Raw genomic sequence first — 23,607 nt, forward strand, 5'->3', positions numbered from 1 at the left:
AGCCCCTCTTGAGCGGCTTTAAACTTTTATGGTCTAAGTATTTTACAATTTTTATTCCTAAAGAAGCGAATTCTTGGGGCTGGGTTTGTGGCTCAGTGGTAGAGTGCTCGCCTAGCATGCATGAGGCACTGGGTTCGATCCTCAGCCCCACATAAATGTAAAATAAAGATAACGTGTCCACTTAAACCTAAAAAAAAATATTAAAAAAAACAATAAACGTCTTTAAAAAAAAAAAGAAGAGAATTCTTAAGGATTCAGCCATATGATAAGTGGCTGAATCACTGTTTCCTAATGTTTGCTAATTTTCTTTGCTTACTGGAGAAGGAAATCTATTAAAAAGCTTTGACTGATTAAGTGAGTTTAAATGCTGGAATAAAACCTGAAGGTATATCTTCGAGGGCCAAATTGAACCAAAAAGTGAGTCAGAAGTCCTTTTGCTCCTGTTTCTGAAGTTTTAGCATTCAGTCTTAGCTTCATTGTGGGATATGCTTTTCATTTTAGCATTTGATGGAAAGATTAAAAACAGTTTTCTTCAGTGAGATGTACTATTCAGTACATAGTATGAATGCCTAAATATCTGTGGGTATATTACCATGAGAAGTAGTGTTGTTCTAGGCAGTTAAATCTGCCAAATAAGGTGGGTATGGATCATGATTCAGAACTTAAAGTCTGTTAGGGGCAAACTTCAAGTTACTATAACATAGGGATGATGGTAATGATTATCTTATAGAATTTTAATATTAACATGTTAAGTAATTATTATAAGTGCTTGGTAAATGTTTGTAATTATTGTTTTATGCTTTAAAGAACTATTAGAATTTTAGATTAGAATTTAACATGTAACATGCAGTGATCCATTGTATGCTACATGCTGTAGTAGAAATAGAAATGGTTTAGAAGTGGGGATATCAGAAGTGAGTATCTTAGTTTTGCCTCATTTTAGCCCTATGGTGTTTGACAGATTATTTAACTTCTGAGTTTTGTTTTCTCATTGGTTAAGTAATGAAAAGTTTTTATGTGTTGTTGTATGGGAGATGTTTATGAAAGACTTTAAATAGTGCTGATACATACTATAAGGACATGAAATGTTTCTACCTTTGCTGTACCTCCTTTAACCTCATTTGAGTTAATATTAATAGCTTTACTTATAAAATATTGATTTAAAAATTCTTTTACCATTAATTTCTTTGTAGCTCTGAAAAGCTGTATGGATGTTTTTATGATAAGAAAATGGTTATTTAAAAAATTTGACTTAAGTTCATTCATCTTTTTTGACAATTTGCTTTTGTATTTGGTTTTTTCCCCTTTTGTGTTTAGCACAGGTTCTGATCCATTTTAAAATTAATAATTGATCAATATATATGGGTAGACACTGTGCAATTTATAATGTGAAAAATCCAAAATTCCTTTAATTATCTGCCAATTAAATCAGTGGTTGAATTCAGTATGCTGGCAACTCAAGAGTGAACCCATAATGCAAATATGAAATTATGTGAAAAAAACTTTAAACCGCTCACATTTAATAGTAATAATAGGAGCTATGTAGGTGTTTACTATTCATTGTGACATGTTTTCTTTGAAAAATGAAAAATTCCTTTGCAAATTATTCTACAAGCTAATCTAAAACTCATACCTAGTATGGAAGGAAAAATACAAGTCTTGTTTAAAATATGACTAGGTTCCAAGTTAGTTGACACTCCTGGGGTTGGGACTCACTCAAAATACTCTAATTACCTTAAGTCCAGTTTTAAGAGATAATGAGGCATAAGAAAAAGAAGCAAACCATATATCTTAAAAAGGTCTAAAATTATCAGAAAAAATAGATTTTCTTCTTTTAAGAGAAGCCTTAGGAAAATCAATTTTTCTTTTCAATAATATAGATAATCTCCCCTTGTCTAAGAAATGCTAAATAAATTGAATCCTTTAATCCTGGATGCTAAGCCCATACCTGATATGCTACCTAGTTGGGAGTCCAAGGCAGGAGAATCACAATTTCGAGGCCAGCCTGGGTAATTTAGCAAGACCTTATCTCAAAATAAGGAAAGGCTGAGCATGTATATAGCTTAATGGTAGACCACTGCTAGGTTCGATCCCTACTTTCTCAAAACAACAAAAATCCATTAATGAATACATTTTTGTCTGCTCGCTGGTAGAACTTGCAGAACTATTTAGAGATGGGAAACTCCTGAAGTATGACTAGGTTCCAAGTTAATTGACTTGGAACTATTTTCTTCAAATTATTGCTTAAAAAATTACCTGACTGAATGAAAGGTGACCTTTAAAAAATTCTACTATGAAGTCTAGGTCAGTTACAAAATTGTTGTCATTGTTTACTTTCTTTAGTTTTTGTTTCTTATAACACATGGAATAATAAATCAGATGTAAATTATTAATTTTTTTTAGGAAGAAGGGAAAACTTATGGAGTTTTAACTATTTAGTTGATTGTCATGTCTGTTTTACATATGGTTGATTGTATGTAATATGTTTCTTTTGAGGTGGGGGTTTGGTTAGACTTTTTTTTTTTCCTTCCTGATAAATAATTTCATAGATCTATAGAATGTAAGAGAATGAAATAACTCTAATGGTTATCCAGTTCATCTCTCTTGTTCTCATACCCTCTCTCCCTTTCTGTCTTTAAATGGCTTAGGAAACTGATTCTAAAGAATTTAGGTGAATTAAAAATATTATGTCAACTTTATCTTCTGATTTTCAAACCAATGATATTCTGTTGTAGGGTCACAGCCCCACCCCTCTCGCTCTCTATGTTTGTAGTACTGTGAATTGAATCCCGTGCCTTGTGCTTGCTGGACAAGCGCTGTATCATTTGATATACATCCCAGCCACTCCTACCCCTCCCACCTCGCTTCTTTTTTTGAGACTGGGTCTCACTAATTTGCCCAGGCTAGTTTCCAACTTGTGATTTCTCTGCTTTAGAGTCTTCCATATTTTCTCCAGGTCAGACCTGTTCATTCCTTTTGTTTTTGGAATTTTTTTTTTTAAAGAGAGAGAAGAGATAGAGAGAGAGAACTTTTTAATATTTCTTTTTCAGTTTTCGGTGGACATAACATCTTTATTTTATTTTTATGTGGTGCTGAGGATTGAACCCAGTGCCCCGCACATGCCAAGCGAGCATATTACCGCTTGAGCCACATCCCCAGCCCAGGAATATTTGTTGTTTGCACTAAATATTTTACCATCTGCAAGTACATCACTAATTGTTGAGGTCTTTAAGTGTATATTTAAATTGTTAAGATAAATATTGTCAGAATTGTGGGTGATAGATTGCTGATGGAATGTAGTCACTTGGAATATTATTATTATTTTTGAAAATATTTATTTATTTATTTTTAGTTGTAGTTGGACACAATACCTTTATTTCACTTACTTATTTTTATGTGGTGCTGAGGATCGAACCCAGGACCCTGCATGTGCGAGGCGAGCACTCTACCACTGAGCCACAACCCCAGCCCCTAACATTTGGAATATTATTAATTGGCACTGATACCATATGGTTAGGTGCTTGTTGATTAATTCATTCAAAAAGATTTATTGGATACTACTCTGGGTTGAATGATAGTCCCCTCCAAAATTCAGGTTGAAACTTAATTTCTATTGTTGTGGTTTTAAGAGGTGGGCCTTTTGGAAAATGATTAATTCATAAGGGGTCTGCCTTCATGAATTAATTAATGCTTTATAAAAGGTCCAGAGGGAAGTAGTTTTGGTCCTTTTATTGCCTTTCCATTTTTTGCAAAGTTGAGGATTGTGTAACAAGAGGGCCCTCATCAGACATGAAACTTTCTGGCACTTTGATTTTGGACTTCTCAGCCTCTAGAATTGTGATAAAAAATTTCTACCCTTTATTTCACTGTTCTCAGGTATTTTGTAATAGTTACATTGTTAGGAGATGTCCATTACTAACAATGCCCATTACTCTTGTTTAGCCTCTAGAGTAGAGGAGGATACTCAAAAGAAATAAGTCAGTGTGATAGCCTGAAAAGAAAAAAGGTGAATTTTCAATCACAGGTAGGTTGCAGAATCCAATAGGATAAAGTACATGAAACTACAGAAGTGCAAAGAAGAGTACATAATTCATAAAGATGGGTGGAGGTTAGTATTTCATAGCTGAGAACTGAAGATGAAGACAGAGTGAGGTTTATGGATGAAAGTAATTGGTTCTTGGCAAGAAAAGCATTTAAATATTAGAAGGAATATGATATGCCATTTTCCAGAAATTAAGGATGAGCATGTTGGTCAGCTTTCTTGTTTCTGTGACCAAAAGACCAAACAAGAACAACTTAGAGGACTAAAGATTTCTTTTGGCTCCTGGGTTCAGAGCTCTGGGCCTGAGATGAGGCATAGCATCAAGGCATGATAGAGGAAAGCTGCTCAGTTTATGGCATCCTCCAAAGAGAAAAAGAAAGGAACATGGAACAAAATAAAGTGCCAAGGACATGCTTTTAGTGACCTAATTCGTCCAATCATGCACCATTGATATTATTATCCATTAAATGGATTAATCCACTAAATGAATCTATTAAATGGATTAGCCCAGTAATGAGATTAGAGCATCATGATCTAATCATTTCCTTTAAAGCCTCAACTCTGGACTTTGCTGTATTACCTTCATTACATGAGCTTTTAGAGAGGACATTTCAGATCTGTGTTGAAACAGTCAGGATAACTGGATCACTGAGTGGAAGACTAAGTGACTCAGTTAAAGTACTTATTTGAATTTATTCTTCTAGGGTTGCCATAACAAAATACCACAAACTAGCTGACTTAAATAGTAGAAATTTTGTAACATTTTTGAAGATTTGAAAGTCTAAGATCAGAGTACCCCTGGGGTTGGTTTTTGGTGATTGTCTCTCCAGTTGGCGTGTAGAGGTCACCTTCTTACTGTTGTTTCACATGAGTCCCTTTCTGCTGAGGGGTGGGGAGGAGGACAGTGGTGGGCTGATGTCTGTTCTTCTTTTAAAAGAATACAAGTCCTTTCTGATACCAGTCCTTCCCAATTAGGGCTCCATCTGTATGTCTTATCTTAACCTTAATTACCTCTCAAAAGACCCTGTTCACCAAATGCACGTTGGGAGCTAGGACATCAATATATAAATTTTAAGGGAGACACAATTCAGTCCATAACATACTGCTCTGGAGTAGGTAATAACTATTGCTGATCTGAGGAACATATTTTGGATAGCAAGAATAATCACTTAATCAGTTACACCTGGTTGTCTACCCATACCTGCTTAACGATTCACATTTTTTTTTAAATTATTCTTAAGTTTTAAGTGGATACAAAATCTTTAATTTACATTTATGTGGTGCTGAGGATCGAACCCAGTGCCTCATGTATGCTAGGCAACCACTGTACCACTTAGCCAAACCCCAGTCCCACAATTCACCTTTAAAGATGAGAGTGAGTCTGAGTTTTCAATTCTTGGAGCTTGAAAGATGTCGAGCATATAAGTCTGGAACATTATAAATGATCGTGTTTTGAATAAGTGAAACTTGTAGAATTATTTTTGTCTTCACTTATGTGTTTAATTTTTATTTGTCAGAAAATAAGAGATATTGAAAAAGCTAAAACATTCTAGGTTTGTACATTTTGCCTCTTTTTACTGAAGACACTCTTCAAAGTAGCATATTTTAAATATTCTTAGGCTTTGATCAGGAAGTAGTTTGAAAATCACTGGCCTGGAGGACTTATGATAAAATTTTTGGGTCAAAATGTCATTGTTTGTTTTTGTTGTCTTAAAATTAGATAATGGATGTTTTGCTTTTGTGTAATTAGTGGGATCAGATAATATAAATTAACACCATTGATGGAAACTTTGTACCTTATATATAGTTGAATCTATTTGGGAATGAATACATTATGTCATGGGGGCAGAGTTAAAAATGTCAACTAGGGCTGTTTTTGGTTAGCTTCTTAGAATGCTCATATGTTCTGTCTAATTCATCCTTATAGGTCCTCTGATGATAAACATGTAAACAAAGATACTGTTTTTAGAACTCATCTTTCTTAAACTAATTTTTTATTGTTACTTCCTGTAGAGACCAAGAAAAGGCAGTGTAAAGTTCTTTTTGAGTACATTCCACAAAATGAGGATGAACTGGAGCTGAAAGTGGGAGATATTATTGATATTAATGAAGAGGTAAGTATAACATATGTTAGCACCCTTAGCAGAACCTAAACATTTAAAACAATTATGAACCTGGCATAGTGGTACATGCCTATAATCCTAGCAACTTGGGGGGGTTGAGGCAAGAGAATCACAGGTTCAAAGCCAGCCTCAGTAACTTAATGAGACCCTGTCTCCAAAACAACAACAACAACAACAACAATAATGTATATGAAATATTTTATTAAACGGTTTTGTGGAAATTGAGTAACCTTGTTAACTAGTGAGTGTAAATATTTTTCTAAAGAATTTGATTATAAAGATTTCAGTTTGGAGGGGGTGTTCAGTAGAGTGATTATGAATATTTAAAAGTAAGTGATTATCATACTTTATGGTTAAGAATCATTGTTCAAGTATAGGGTTAGTAATTTTTTTGTTAGTAATCAAACTTTTTCTAAGTTAAAATTTTTCTAAATATCTTAAATAATGTATGTCATAATTATACACCAAAAGGCCCAGTAATTTTTAAAAGAATGACATTCTAAAAGAGACCTATGTACTTATTGCTATTGATACATAATACTTGATTATCTGATATTTTCACGAAAAATAATTTGCTTCATAGGTTGTGATTGATTACATATTTGCATTGTAAATATTTTAAAGGACAATATTTGTTCCATATATCCATTTAGATTTAATATATTTTCCCCCTTTTATCTTGAAGGCCATATTTTGTTTCATTAACTTTGTTCTTGTGTTTCGTAGCTTAGGTTTTCATAGGCTAAAAGGTTTTTACTTAAAAGAAATTTTTATCATTTTTAAGTTGTGGACTCTTTCAGGTAGAAGAAGGTTGGTGGAGTGGAACCCTGAACAATAAGTTGGGACTGTTTCCCTCAAACTTTGTGAAAGAATTTGAAGTGACAGATGATGGTGAAACTCATGAAACTCAAGAGGATTCAGGTAGACTCTTTTTTAAAAAAATTGAATGAATTATTTATTTTGTAATTTTTCATCTGTATTCTGACTTATTTTTGAACTCTGAGTTAGCTGTAGGTAATCTGCTTTTAATGAGAATAAAGGTGAACTAAATAGCTTACGTCAAATAATTTTAATATTTAATTTTGTCTTTGATCTCTACTTCATGCGTTTGTTATAATAATGAAAAATGCTATTTATGTTATCTGTTCTTTCTACTTAAGATTTATTTATGTAAACTTTTGAACTGCTGAGTTTGGAAATGGCCTGTGTAATACTTGAGGTAATTTGGAAATTACAAAAATCTTACTTTCATTGTTTTCCATATTCATAAGATAGATTTTGTTTTTCTTGTGCAGTCAATTGTCATTTTATTATTATTACTTTTTTAATTTTTGTCATTTAGAGATGGATGCACACAGATTGAGAAAATTTTACTCCAAGCTAGATTTAAATTTTGTGATCTATAAAAGTGGTAATTCAGGAATATGTAGATCTTTTTCTTGACGTGGAAAGTTCATGTAGTGAGAATTTTCAGGGATTTATGGTTGTATTAACTAGTGTTATGTGGCAATTTTATGATTACATAGATTCATAGATAGTAAGGGGTAGGCTACAGCCTTAAGGTTGTCAGGATCACTGATTCTTTTCAGAGCCAGTGTAATACCAAGGTATAAAAAGTACATATTAAAAACAATGAGATGATATGGTAAGATTGCTTAGACTTATGTAATGCACCTGACACTTTACATTGTATCGCATCGATACACTAGTATTATAAATCTCTGTATAGATCTACTAAGTTTTTGGGCTTCCATGATGGCACCTATTTCTTAGTTATCTTTGCTTAATTGTAATGTCTTTGTTTGCAAGACAGAAGTAACAGTTTTTTCCTGAAAGAGTTATTGTGTGGATTGACAAGATAGTTTCCAAACATAATACTTTCTTTTGTCAGGACAACTTTCAATGTTTTATAAGTGGATGAGCAAACATTTTGAGATTAAGTAAGAAAATTTTATAGGGTTGTTTTTATAGAAAATGGATTTATAAACCTCAGTGGCAAGGGAATAAATTTTAGAGAAAAGAAACCCAAATCATAATTTTACATTTAATAGATGATAGCATTAAACATAATTGATAAAAGGGATCTACAATTAATGGTTAAGATTATTTCAAAAATTAATAAATTAATGTGTTCTGTTTGTGTTCAGCCATTTTAGATCTTTTTTTGTTTTTGTTTTTTTGGCAGTGATGGGGATTGAACTCAAGGCCTCACACATGCTAGGCAAGTGCTCTAGCTCTGAACTACACCCAGTTCTTTTTATTTTGAGACAGGTTCTCTCTCAGTTGCCAAGCCTGACCTCAAACTTGTAAACCTCTTCCCTCAGCCACCAGAATAGTTGGTATTATAGATGTGTACCACTGAGCCAGTATTTCAGCATGGTTTTATTGATGTTTTTTCTCTCTGATTGTTGAACAGTACCACACAGTTTATTTTTCATGTTTCTTTAACTAGACTAATTTCCTAGCTTTTTTTCTGTTTTTCTTGACAGATTTTAGAGTTAAGGCAATTTATTTTGTAGAATGACTCCTACTTGGGATTTTCTTCTAATGCATCATTAGATTTAGATAGTATTTTATTGGCAGAACTACAGAGTAATGTTTCTTGACATTATATTGGAAGACAGTGATGTCTGACTTTTATAATTGGTGGTGTTAAATTTTATTAAAATTTAATTGTGAATTTAGTTAAAACAGTGCTGCCAGTATAAATAAGTTTACTGTTTTTCTCCATATATTTAAGTGTTTTGTAGGAAAACACTTTGAATCTATATAACACTGTTTCTCATTAGACTTTTATCCAAAGTTACAGCATTATAAATAAATTTTGCCTGAATCAGTTATTGTTCTCATGGTTGCAAATGGGTCATTTTATGACTCTGTCATACCTTTGATTTTTATTCTCTAGAGTTACTTTTCTTTGTCTTCAGCTTACTTATTTATCACTGTGGACTATTTAGTGAGTTCCATTTATTCACTCACCATCAATCTATAACTAGTATTTATTGTTTATATAGGGGATTATACCACTGACCTATATCCCCAGGCCCCCTTTAAAGTTTTTTATTTTGAGACAGTGTTTTACTAAGTTGCTTAGTTCCTGAGGCTGGTCTTGAATTTGTTACTCTCCTGTTTTAGTCTCCAAAGTTGCTGGAATTATAGATAGGTATATGCCACTGTGCCTAGCCAGCAATATTTATTTTGACATCCCTCATATATGGCCATTGTGACCTTTTAACTTTCTTGGAGGTATAATTTACATAGAATATGTTTGTCCCTTTAAAAATACAGGTTGATGAGTTTGACAGATGTGAGATGTGTGCATGCATAGAAAGCACCACCCCACAAAAATAAATATACAGAACATTCTGTCACCTCCAAAATATCCCCCTGCTTCTTTGAAGTCTTTTTCTCTCCTTATCTCTAGGCAATGATGGATCTGCTCTTTTTTGTTGTTGTTATTTTAGTCATTTTAGTTTGCATTGCTATGTCCTTTTGACATTTCTCAATTATTTTTTGAAGATGTCCTTACTTTGCAATACGGGATCTTCCCTACTAAGTTTAAACTTTACTTTCCCAATCCTTGAATCAATGACTTATCAAGGCAACCTTGGTTTCTTTTAGAGAGGAAGATCCAGGACAAGATCTAGGAGGTGGTGTGCTCATTTCTACTTGGAGTGATGTTACTTTGAGGCCATCTTAGTGGACTAAGCTGGGGAATGCCTATACACACAGACTTCTACCTCTCTATCTCTGTTAAATAAACAATTTAATAGCATATATTATGTTCTGATTTCTCTATAGATGTGTGAAATGAGTAATTGAATTTGCTTTACTTTTAAAGGAATTTAGTTTTTCTTATGAGTTTTAGTTATCAATACTTTGCAAGTCACAATTATATTGCCTATGTCTGTTTACTTTTTGGCATAAAAGCTGTCATATATTAGGCTTGAAAGGATAAATGTTTAAAAGGCAATATTTTAATTTTTCTGTTATTTGATATGTACAGAAAAACCAACATGAATTCATGTTATTGATTAGATATTATGTTCCCTAAAAGATCATACATGAGACAACACAAGGACATTTCAGGGGTGAAATGATAAGATTATGAGAGCCTTATTCCAGTCAGTGAATTAATTCCTGATGGGGATTAACTGAAGGCAGGTAGGGTGTGGCTGGAGGAGATGGGCACAGGAGTGTGCCTTTGGAGTACATATTTTATATCTGGTAAGTAGAGTCACTCTCTGTTTCCTAGTGTGATATCTTGAGCTCCTTCCCTCCACTACAGTCTTCTACCATGAAATTCAGCCTTACCTCAAGTCCCAAGTAACGGAGCTGGTTTTCTATGGACTGAGACCTCTGAAACTGTAAGCTCCCACATAAACTTCTCCTCTAAAATTTTTCTTGTCAAGTCTTTTAGTCATAGCAGTGGAAAAGTTGACTAAAACAATTCATTTCCTAAAAGATTTAGAAGAGACCTCTTAGCATTTTAGAAAATTACAAAGAAAAAATGTTACCTAGTACTTTCATAAAATACTGTTGATTTGTTCTAGGAAATAGACAGCAAATAATAGATATTATAATAAAGAGTTAGGAATAATGGGCGTGGTGGCTCATGCCTGTAATCCCAATGGCCTGGGAGGCTGAGGCAGGATGACTGCGAGTTCAAAGCCAGCCTCAGTAACTTAGTGAGGCTCTAAGCAACTCAGTGACACTGTGCCTCTAAATAAAATACAAAAAAGAGCTGGAGATGTGCCCCAGGGGTTAAAAACCCCTTGGTTCAATTCCTGGTACCCCCGCCCCCCAAAAAAGGAGGAATAATGAATGAGATCTTGAGAAAAAAATTGCCATTTAATTATAAATAATACCTGCTTTTCAGGAACGGAGTTAATTGTAGTAATAATGAATAAGTAATAAAGTTAACATAAATTAGTTTGAATAGTTTTAAATACTGTGTTTTTTAGAATAGCATATATAACCTAAGAAAGAAGTGGAGGACATTTTAATCACGTGAATATTTCTTAAGCCTTTTGTAATCTAAGTTCTATGCTGGTTTTGTGAAGGGACAGATCTCTCTGTGATCCAGAGGTTTAAGGTCTACATTTCTGGTGGATAAGACTAATAGGAACTAAATAAACTTAGATAATAGGGTAAAATGATTTAATTTACCCTAAATAGTCATAGGGAATTTGTGGGGCGGATCTAAAAATTGTCGCTTTATTTTGCTTAATTTTCAGATTTTTTTTTTCATCTTAGAAATATCCCAGGAAGCATTAGAAACCTAATCAATAGTGCTCACTCCAGCTATTTAAGCTTAGAGGTTATTTTCTAAAATCTTGTTTTTTCCCTCTTCTGATTGTTCTTTTCTTTATTTCTCTTATTATCCTCTGTGCAATCAGTCCTCCAAACCATTTCTAATGGTGATAAACAACAAAAATTTGTCATCTTAACAGTTAAGTGTCAGTTCTAGCAATGTTAGGTATATTCACATTGTTTGCAACAGATCTAGAAATTTTCATTTTAAAAATCTGTAAATTTATACATCAAGGAAAGGTAACTCACCATTTTTCCCTGTCCTGGACCCTATTAATCATCATTTTACTTTCTGTTTCTATGAAATTGATTACTTCAGATTTGTCATACAAGGAAATAATACAGTTTTTGTCTTTTTATTTCATTTAGTCTAATATTTTCCAGATAATCCATGTCGGAGTATTTGACAAGATTTCCTGTTTTTAAAAGGTTGAACAATATTCTGTTGTATATCTGTGTTACATTTAAATATATTCACTCATCTTTCAATGGTATTTGAGTTGCTTCCTCCTCTTGGCAGTTATGAATAATGCTGAATGAACATGGGTGTGCAGAAGTCCTTTGAGACCTTGATTTCAAGTGGAATATACCTAAAAGTAGGATTATTGAATTATTTGGTAGTTTGTGGAACACCATGCTGTTATTCATACAAGTTGTATCATGTATGTAGACCCACTAACAGTACATAAGGTTCTCCTTGCCTGCCAATACTTTTTTTCTTCTGTATTACCCATTCTAGTATATTGGTATAAAATGATACTTAATTGTGATTTTTTTTTTTGCATTTCTGTAATGATTAGTGGTATCGAGTATGTTTTTACATGCCTGCTGGCCATTCGTATATTATTATCTTTGAAAAAAGTACTTAAATGCCACAGTCTGGCTGGGCACAAATAACTGAGCCGCCATAAAGCCTTGTAGGTTCAAACAGCAACTCTTTATTCCCGAATTCTCACCGGCACTGTACACACACTTCCCGGGAACACACTCCCTCCACCAGGTTCCATGCGCCATTTCCCTTGGAACCCTGAGAGAACTCAAAAGTAGCAGGTGCCTGAGGCAGCCACCCTATTCCCAGCAGGATCCACCCTAATCCCTGATCCGCCCTATTCTGGAGCAGGGTCACCTTTCAATCATTCCCTCTGGCAAAATGCCAGGAATCATTCAGACTAAACTGTCTCTCAACACTTAAATTTAAACTTTCTGCTATTTTTGAAGCAGGTATTTTAAAAATTTTTTTTTTAAAACCTATGACTCTTTAATAATTTGATAAGAGTACATACTTATATCATTAAAAAATACAAAATTAGAAATATGTTTCAAATTAGAATGCAAAATGTGTTTTAAAAATGCTCCTCAAGTTGATCATTCAAATTCTTTTTTTTTTCTTAGAAGGTAATTTTTATTTTTATTTTTTTTATTGGTTGTTCAAAACCTTACAAAGCTCTTGACATATCATATTTCATGCATTAGCTTCAAGTGAGTTATGAACTCCCATTTTTACCCCAAATACAGATTGCAGAATCACATCAGTTACACATCCACATTTTTACATAATGCCATACTAGTAACTGTTGTATTCTGCTACCTTTCCTATCCTCTACTATCCCCCCTCCCCTCCCCTCCCATCTTCTCTTTCTATCCCATCTACTGTAATTCATTTCTCTTCTTGTTTATTTTCCAATTCCCCTCACAACCTCTTATATGTAATTTTGTATAAAAATGAGGGTCTCTCTCTCCATTTCCATGCAATTCCCCTTTTCTCTCCCTTTCCCTCCCACCTCATGTCTCTGTTTAATGTTAATCTTTTCTTCCTGCTCTTCCTCCCTTCTCTATTCTTAGTTGCTCTCATTATATCAAAGAAGACATTTGGTATTTGTTTTTTAGGGATTGGCTAGCTTCACTAAGCATAATCTGCTCTAATGCCATCGATTTCCCTGTGAATTCCATGATTTTGTCATTTTTTAGTGCTGCGTAATACTCCATGGTGTATAAATGCCGCATTTTTTAATCCATTCATTCATTGAAGGGCATCTGGGTTGGTTCCACAGTCTAGCTATTGTGAATTGTGCTGCTGTGAACATCGATGTGGCAGTATCCCTGTGGTACGCTCTTTTAAGGTCTTCAGGGAATAGTTCGAGAAGGGCAATAGCTGGGTCAAATGGTGGTTCCATTCCCAGCTTTCCCAGTAATCTCCATACTGCTTTCCAAATTGGCCGCAGCAATTTGCAGTCCCACCAGCAATGTACAAGAGTACCCTTTTCCCCACATCCTCTATAGCACTTGTTGTTTGACTTCATAATGGCTGCCAATCTTACTGGAGTGAGATGGTATCTTAGGGTGGTTTTAATTTGCATTTCTCTGACTGCTAGAGATGGTGAGCATTTTTTCATGTACTTCTTGATTGATTGTATGTCCTCCTCTGAGAAGTGTCTGTTCAGGTCCTTGGCCCATTTGTTGATTGGATTATTTGTTTTCTTATTGTCTAATTTTTTGAGTTCTCTGTATACTCTGGATATTAGGGCCCTATCTGAAGTGTGAGGAGTAAAAATTTGTTCCCATGATGTAGGCTCCCTATTTACCTCTCCTATTGGTTCTCTTGCTGAGAAAAAACTTTTTAGTTTAAGTAAGTCCCATTTGTTGATTCTTGCTATTAACTCTTGTGCTATGGGTGTCCTATTAAGGAATTTGGAGCCCGACCCCACGATATGTAGATCGGAGCCAACTTTTTCTTCTATCAGACGCAGAGTCTCTGATTTGATATCAAGGTCCTTGATCCATTTTGAGTTAACCTTTGTGCATGGTGAGAGTAGGGGATTCAGTTTCATTTTGTTGCATATGGATTTCCAGTTTTCCCAACACCATTTGTTGAAGATGCTATCCTTCCTCCATTGCATGCTTTTAGCCCCCTTATCAAATATAAGATAGTTGTAACTTTGTGGATTAGTCTCTGTGTCCTCTATTCTATACCATTGGTCCAGCTGCCTGTTTTGGTACCAGTACCATGCTGTTTTTGTTACTATTGCTCTGTAATATAGTTTGAAATCTGGTATCGCTATACCGCCTGATTCACACTTCCTACTTAGAATTGCTTTTGCTATTCTGGGTCTTTTATTTTTTCCATATGAATTTCATGATTGCTTTATCTATTTCTACCAGCAATGCCATTGGGATTTTGATTGGCATTGCATTAAACCTATAGAGAACTTTTGGTAATATCGCCATTTTGATGATGTTAGTTCTGCCTATCCATGAACAGGGAATATTTTTCCATCTTCTAAGATCTTCTACTTCTCTCTTTAGGGTTCTGTAGTTTTCATTGTATAAGTCTTTCACGTCTTTTGTTAGGTTGATTCCCAAGTTTTTTTTTTTTTTTTTTTTTGAGGATATTGCGAATGGGGTGATTTTCCTCATTTCCATTTCAGAAGTTTTGTCGCTGATATACAGAAATGCCTTTGATTTATGCGTGTTGATTTTATATCCTGCCACTTTGTTGAGTTCATTTATTACTTCTAGTAGTTTTTTTGTAGACCCTTTTGGGTCTGTTAAATATATTATCATGTCATCCGCAAATAGTGATAATTTAACTTCTTCTTTTCCAATTTTTATGCCAATTTTTAAATTTCTTTCGTTTGTCTAATTGCTCTGGCCAGTGTTTCGAGAACTATATTGCATAGAAGTGGTGATAGAGGGCATCCCTGTCTTGTTCCAGATTTTAGAGGGAATGCCTTCAATTTTTCTCCATTCAGAATGATGCTAGCCTGAGGCTTAGCATAGATAGCTTTTACAATGTCAAGGTAAGTTCCTGTTATCCCTAGTTTTTCTAATGTTTTGAACATAAAGGGATGCTGTACTTTGTCGAATGCTTTTTCTGCGTCTATCGAGATGATCATATGGTTCTTATCTTTACGTCTATTGATGTGGTGAATAACATTTATTGATTTCCGTATATTGAACCATCCTTGCATCCCAGGGATGAATCCTACTTGATCATGGTGCACAATTTTTTTGATGTGCCTTTGTATCCGATTCGCCAGAATTTTATTGAGGATTTTTGCATCTAGGTTCATCAGATATTGGTCTGTAGTTTTCTTTCTTTGAGGTGTCTTTGTCTGGTTTCGGAATCAATGTGATGTTTGTCTCATAGAATGAATTTGGAAGAGCTCCCTCTTTCTCTATTTCCTGAAATAACTTGAAAAGTATTGGTATTAATTCTTCTTTAAAGGTTTTGTAAAACTCTGCTGTATACCCATCCGGTCCTGGGCTTTTCTTGGTTGGTAGTCTTTTGATTGCTTCTTCAATTTCATCCATGGTGTATAAATGCCGCATTTTTTTTTTATCCATTCATCTATTGAAGGGCATCTGGGTTGATTCCACAGTCTAGCAATTGTGAATTGTGCTGCTATGAACATCGATGTGGCAGTATCCCTATAGTGTGCTCTGTTAAGGTTTTCAGGAAATAGTCCGAGAAGGGGAATAGCTGGGTCAAATGGTGGTTCCATTCCCAGCTTTCCCAGGAATCTCCATACTGCTTTCCAAATTGGCCGCAGCAATTTGCAGTCCCACCAGCAATGTACAAGTGTACCCTTTTCCCCACATCCTTGCCAGCACTCGTTGTTGTTTGACTTCGTCATGGCTGCCAATCTTACTGGGGTGAGGTGGTATCTTAGGGTGGTTTTGATTTGCATTTCCTTGACTGCTAGAGATGGTGAGCATTTTTTCATGTACTTGTTGATTGATTGTATGTCCTCCTCTGTGAAGTGTTTGTTCATGTCCTTGGCCCATTTGTTGACTGGGTTATTTGTTTTCTTATTGTCTAATTTTTTGAGTTCTTTGTATACTCTGGATATTAGGGCTCTATCTGAAGTGTGAGGAGTAAAAATTTGTTCCCAGGATGTAGGCTCCCTATTTACCTCTCTTATTGTTTCTCTTGCTGAGAAAAAACTTTTCAGTTTAAGAAAGTTCCATTTGTTGATTCTTGCTATTAACTCTTGTGCTATGGGTGTCCTGTTAAGGAATTTTGAGCCCGTCCCCACAATATGTAGATTGGAGCCAACTTTTTCTTCTATCAGACGGAGAGTCTCTGATTTGATATGTAGCTCCTTGATCCACTTTGAGTTTACTTTTGTGCATGGCGAGAGTAGGGGATTCAGTTTCATTTTGTTGCATATGGATTTCCAGTTTTCCCAACACCATTTGTTGAAGATGCTATTCTTTCTCCATTGCATGTTTTTAGCTCCTTTATCAAATATAAGATAGTTGTGGCTTTGTGGATTAGTCTCTGTGTCCTCTATTCTGTACCATTGGTCCACCTGCCTGTTCTGGTACCAGTACCATGCTGTTTTTATTACTATTGCTCTGTAATATAGTTTGAAATCTGGTATCGCTATACCACCTGATTCACACTTCCTGCTTAGAATTGTTTTTGCTATTCTGGGTTTTTTATTTTTCCATATGAATTTCATGATTGCTTTATCTATTTCTACAAGAAATACCATTGGGATTTTGATTGGCATTGCATTGAACCTATAGAGAACTTTTGGTAATATCGCCATTTTGATGATGTTAGTTCTGCCTATCCATGAACAAGGTATATTTTTCCATCTTCTAAGATCGTGTTCTATTTCATTCTTTAGGGTTATGTAGTTTTCATTGTATAGGTCTTTCACCTCTTTTGTTAGGTTGATTCCCAAGTATTTTATTTTTTTTTTTTTTTGAGGATATTGTGAATGGAGTGTTTTTCCTCATTTCCATTTCAGAAGTTTTCTCGCTGATATACAGAAATGCCTTTGATTTATGTGTGTTGATTTTATATCCTGCAACTTTGCTGAATTCATTTATTAGTTCTAGTAGTTTTTTTGTAGACTGTTTTGGGTCTTCTAGGTATAGAATCATGTCATCTGCAAATAGTGATAATTTAAGTTCTTCTTTTCCTATTGTTATGCCTTTAATTTCTTTCGTCTGTCTAATTGCTCTGGCCAGTGTTTCGAGAACTAAATTGAATAGAAGTGGTGAGAGAGGGCATCCCTGTCTTGTTCCAGATTTTAGAGGGAATGCCTTCAATTTTTCTCCATTCAGAATGATGCTAGCCTGAGGCTTAGCATAGATAGCTTTTACAATGTCGAGGTAAGTTCCTGTTATCCCTAGTTTTTCTAATGTTTTGAACATAAAGGGATGCTGTACTTTGTCAAATGCTTTTTCTGCGTCTATCGAGATGATCATATGGTTCTTATCTTTAAGTCTATTGATGTGGTGAATAACATTTATTGATTTCCGTATATTGAACCATCCTTACATCCCAGGGATGAATCCTACTTGATCATGGTGCACAATCTTTTTGATGTGCCTTTGTATCCGATTCGCCAGAATTTTATTGAGGATTTTTGTATCTAGGTTCATTAGAGATATTGGTCTGTAGTTTTCTTTCTTTGAGGTGTCTTTGTCTGGTTTCGGAATCAGGGTGATGTTGGCCTCATAGAATGAATTTGGAAGAGCTCCCTCTTTTTGTATTTCCTGAAATAACTTGAAAAGTATTGGTATTAATTCTTCTTTAAAGGTTTTGTAGAACTCTGCTGTATACCCATCCGGTTCTGGGCTTTTCTTGGTTGGAAGTCTTTTGATTGCTTCTTCTATTTCATCTATTGATATTGGTCTGTTTAAGTTGTGAGTTTCCTTCTGACTCCGTCTGGGCAAATCATATGAGTTAAGGAGTTTATCGATGTCTTCACTATCTTCTATTTTATTGGAATATAGGTTTTCAAAATAATTTCTAATTGTTTTCTGTATTTCTGAAGCATCTGTTGTAATATTGCCTTTTTCATCCCGTATGTTAGTAATTTGAGTTCTCGCTCTTCTTCTCTTCGTTAGTATGGCTAGGGGTCTGTCGATCTTATTTATTTTTCAAGGAACCAACTTTTAGTTTTGTTAATTTTTTCAATAGTTTCTTTTGTTTCAATTTCATTGATTTCTGCTCTGATTTTAATTAATTCTTGCCTTCTGCTACATTTGCTATTGTTTTGCTCTTCCTTTTCTAGGGCTTTGAGATGAAGTGTGAGATCATTTAGTTGTTGGTTTTTCCTTTTTTTGAGGAATGACCTCCAGGCTATGAATTTCCCTCTTAAAACTGCTTGTAATTCATTCTCAATGTGTTCTTTCGCTGCTTGAATTTGCTGTCTCGTATCCTCTTTAAGGTTCCATTCCATCTGTCTAAGGTATTCCTTGAGTTCTTTATATGACCATTTTTCTGATGACTCTATATCCTCCTGCATTGTTTGTACTCCTTTTCTACCTTGCTTTTTCATACTGCTCGTGTTGCTTCTTGTTCTGTTTGACTGCTGAGTTACTGTTTACTCCTATAAATTTATTTGATGCTTGGGAGGAAAGGTGTTAGTAGGGAAGGGAAGAAGTCACCAAAGAGAATGAGAGTAAGCAGGTAGAATTCAAGGAAGGGGAAATAAGAGAATTGAAAAGAAATGAAAAGACAGAAGAAAAGAAGAAAGAAAAAAATGGAAAATTAAAAAGAATTAAAAAAATAATAATAGTAATAATAAAAATGAGAATTAAAATTAAAAAATAAAATGAAATGAATTAAAAATTTTTTTTTAAAAACAACAACAGCAAAATTTAATAAATGCAGTCTTAGAGTTCGATTCACTATTCTTTCAGTAGGTGGAGCTGTGCCCACCGTGCTAAGCTTCTCCTCTCAGTAGGCGGGAGCCTGTCACTGTGCAGCAGCTCTTCCTCCCGGACTGGGCGGGTCTCCAATTCTGAGTTCCTAGGGCCTTCTCTTGTGTCTAGTCACTTCCCCACTTTTCCTCGAGCTAGGCTCCGCTCACCGGTGATGCTCACCACAATACTGGCTACACGCCAGGTCTGCTGCTCCCGGGAGCCCTGTTTTCATGAACACCTGGGCACACTCTCCCTGTTTGCCATTCCCTCGGACCCTAAGTTTGTAGAGCTTGGGGCTGAGAACCCCCAGCGAATTTGCTTGCCCTCTGGTAGCCATGCCCCTGGAAGCTGGTGCAAGAGACCTCAGTTGTCAGCACTGGTGGGAGCGGTATCCGGGAGTTCCGCTTTGCGTGTCCCGCGCCCCTCCTGATTCCCCCGTGTGGGCAGGGCTGTTCGAAGAGCCGGGCAGGCGGGAGTTGTTCACACGAGGTGGGGGTCGTCGTTTGCAGAGCCAAACCACCAGAGGCAGTTCACAGAGCCAGGCCGGCGGGGCCCAGGCGGGCAGCGGCCGATCGTTCCTTTGCTGCTACGCGTGGGCAGCGGCCGTTCGGCAGCTTCCGGTGGGATTGTGCCCCTGCTCCGCGTTGCTGAGATTCACTCGTCTGGGACAAACTGACCGCTCCAATAGACTTACTAATTCCTGGCAGGAATTTTGCTAGAAGTTTCAGCGGAATTTTGCTAGAAGTTTCGCATGTAGGTGTATTAATGGGTCTCTCTGATCCCGTTACTGCGGAGGCATTGAAAGTGCTGCCTCCTCGCCGGCTGCCATGTTGGGTCCTGATTTTTTTTTAAATTGTTGTAGTTCTTTTTATATTCTGGTTATTAACCACCTGATTAGATATATAATTTGCAAATATTTTCTTCTGCTGTGTCCTTTGGATAGAAGTTTTCCAAGTTTGATGTAGCTCCACAGGTTTATTTTTGCTTTTTTTTTTTTTTGTATCTTTAGTGACATATCCTAGAAATCATTGCCAAATCCAATGTCATGAACGTTTTCTGCATGTTTTCTTCTAGAAATTCTTAATTTGGGGTATTATTATATTTCGGTATTTAACCCATTTTGAGTTAATTTTTAAATACAGTGTCAGATAAGGATCTTCCTTTTTTCTTTTATGTAGGATATCCAGTTTTCTCTTGTAGAGACTGTCCTTTCCCCTTAAATGCTCTTGATGTTGTTGTTGAAGATGGTTTGACCACTCTTTGTAGAATTTTATTATGGCACTACACCTTTTTATATAGTCATATATCTTTCCCCTTTAGTGGAGTTGAAGCTAAATTTATGAGCAGCCTGTTCCTTACTTTGTTTTTCCAGTGTTTAGTATAAATCATAATTTGCTTCTTTTGTATCTCATAGTTTTATATATTTTTTTGTGTCATTTACATTATTTTTGATACTGCTGACACTTTGAGGGAAGAATATTATCAATAAAACTTCAAAATTTATGTATAGAACAAGTAGCTCCTAACTCCAGTTGTTTGTGTTGTATCTTAGAGCACAAGACAGTATTACTCTTGATTCCTAGAAGAAATAGATGAACTGTTAGCTTACTTGCATAAAGCACACCACTATGAGAGCCAAATCAATGTCTTGGTCACTTAATATTTGTGGGTGGTTATTATATTCCAAATCTGACATGTCATCTTAATTATATAGAGTATGAGAATATTGTTTTCTTAATTTTTCTTGCTTCATAAACACCTTTTAGAAGTAGATTAAAGCTCTGCATTCTTTGGGAACTACATATAGGAATCAATTTAATGCCTCCCCCCATGTAGGTCCTTTTATTCTGTACATCTCAAACTTAGAACATTAAAACATGTGCTTGTTTATTAAAAGGATGGAGAAAGAGAAGCTGGAGGAGTGGAAGATTTAAAGTTTTGGAATGAGGGCCTTCAAATTTTATTTATGAATTAATGTGGTTCATAGTTCCTTTTTATATACTTGAGTTTCTTGTAATTAAATAGTATATCTTACAGTTTTTTAAAAATCAAAGGATATCACAGTATTATCTCTATGCAACCCATTGCTTTCTCTTCTATAAGAAAGCATTTGTACTTTCTTGATCCCTCTACAGTGGTGTGTGTGTGTGTGTGTGTGTGTGTGTGTGTGTGTGTGTGTGTGTATATTTGTGTGTGTATATATATATTGTTTTTTAAACACAAAACATATGTAGGTTTCCCCTTGATTTGCAGGGGATTTCCAGGACTCCCATGGGGATACCAGAATCCATGGATACTCAAGGGTTCCTTAAGTTTGCCATTGGTATTCATGGCTTCTGTATCCTCAGGTGTGGAGAGTTGATTATATTTTCCCTTTCTTAAAAGTTAGTGTACTATGTTGTTTAAGTATGATCCAATTAAAATAACCGGAAATAGTGGCTTGCAACAGAATAATAGAGTCACTTAGAGATTTTACGTTTATAAGGGTCCTTTTGGACATGTGTTTACAAAAGCAGGAAAAAAGGAGCATGGCTCCAATATCATTGAATTAGGCAGCCAGAGCCATACCAAAGTGCTACAAGCTGGGGATATAGCTGACAAAGTAAAGCATGGTAGATAATAGTTCTTTTCCTACCACATGATGCCATCCTGACTCCTTTGCTGCTTTCTTTCCTTTAACTTCCATGGTTTTTATTTATAGTTAAGAACAATATTTTAAAAGTTCCCGTTAAACAGTAAATTTCAATATTTCTAAGTAGAGTAGGGTGGGGTAGGGGAATGCTGGATTTCAATTTGCTTTAATGCAGATGATGATTCAGTTGAAAGGTACAAAAATTATTTGAGTTAGAAATAGAAGGATTCAAATCAATGAGATAGGAAAAAGTAGAGAAGTGATGATAAGTAATGATAGGTATCTTTTTACTATTTTATGTTTCATTTGACAATATATAGTATCAGTTTTGAAGGCAGAACTAATGTATAAGGATATATAAAAATCTCTAGAGAACAAATGTAAGTACCAAAAACACAGTGATTTACTTAATACTTAGTAAGTATTAAGTTTCCTGGGTTACTTCTAATACAAAGTGATATTTCTTATGGTTCACAAGTATTGGATCTCCTGATAATTATTTTATACATTAAAATTTGGTATAAATTAAAGCTTATTAGTGAAGTTATCTTTATAATGCTATGTGAACTATGTAAAATTATGAATACTTTGAGCATTTTCTGACACTCTTCAGCTCTATTTGAATTTTAGTAACCTTGCAGAATTATATCTTTTAGAAATATACTTCCCTTTTTGCTTAACCCAGTTATAATAGCAGTAGTTTCTAAGTATAGAACTTTGTGATTATAGGGTAAGGAAGTCAGTTGTTGAAGTACACTATAATTTTTTTTTCTAACTAATTTTTATGTAGAAAATTTTCACATATTGAAGTAATTGTCAGGAAATTAGAACTTTATAAGGAGTGATCACTTAGAATTTTAGTGATGGAAGTACATAGTTTTTTAAAATTTTAAGTTAAGAGTTTGATCTTATATATTATGACCTGTACACTTCAAATAATTCTAGAGAGCTCATGATACCTAATACAGTGTGAATGTTATATAGTTACATTGTTACACTGTATTAATCCTTTGTCCTAATGAAGTCTAATAGTCTCTGTCCGTAACTGATGTTTTGACAATCTTTGCAGTCAGTAAAATTATTATGTTTTCTGTAGGAAAATAGTGAATTATCTATTCTGTTACTTAGTGATTTTTTTTGTATGAAATTCTAAGATAATTTTTAATATTTAAGGAAAAGCATCACTTCTCTAGGAAGAGTTTCAATTTATTTCTTTACTTGGTATTGGGAATTGAATCCAGGGTAGCTTTGTCACTGAGCTACCTCAGTCCTTTTCTATTTTTTACTTTTGAGAGTGGGTTTTGCTAAGTTGCATACTCTACCCTTGAATTTATAATCTTCCTGCTTCAGTCTCTTTATTCACTGGGATTACAGTCATGTACCACTGAGACCAGCTTATTTCAGTGTTTGTAATGAAATGTGGTTTTATTTTGTCAAATATACTTAGTCTTTCTATAGTACCTTGTCAATGTTCAAATTCTACCAACTTGCTAAATAGGACTTTACTTTTAATTATTCCTCTTATTCTATAAAGCCAGTCACTATATCTACTTGTTTTCATTCTTTTATAAAAGTCCTCTCCTCATAATAGTCATATTTCAAAATCTCCATTTAGATGTCTAATAAGTGCCGCAGTCTGGCTGGGCACAAAATCACGAGCCACTCAAACAGGAACAAACTTTATTTTTGAAACTGCCGCCAATGCCCTGTCCGCTCCCAGGAAATATGCCCACCTTGAACAGGAAGTCCCTCCTCCGGAATTCCCTCCTACCACACTTCCCCAACCAATGGGAACTCTCCAGGAGTCCCGTAGCAGGCTGAGGTGGACA

At 35.0% G+C, this 23,607-nt stretch overlaps 1 protein-coding gene across 3 annotated transcripts in view; it reads left to right on the plus strand.

Annotated features, from left to right (window-relative positions):
- The window catches only part of CD2AP (CD2 associated protein), a 103,611-nt gene that overhangs the window by 40,340 nt on the left and 39,664 nt on the right, over positions 1-23,607 (plus strand). For all 3 annotated transcript variants that reach the window (XM_081295228.1, XM_081295229.1, XM_081295230.1), the window contains exons 4-5: positions 6,056-6,156; positions 6,966-7,086. In XM_081295228.1, the coding sequence (XP_081151354.1) occupies positions 6,056-6,156; positions 6,966-7,086 (222 nt within the window). The remainder of the gene's footprint in view (positions 1-6,055; positions 6,157-6,965; positions 7,087-23,607) is intronic.

Source organism: Spermophilus citellus (genome assembly GCF_964194105.1).
Source record: "Spermophilus citellus genome assembly, chromosome: 5".
Lineage (NCBI taxonomy): Eukaryota > Metazoa > Chordata > Mammalia > Rodentia > Sciuridae > Spermophilus > Spermophilus citellus.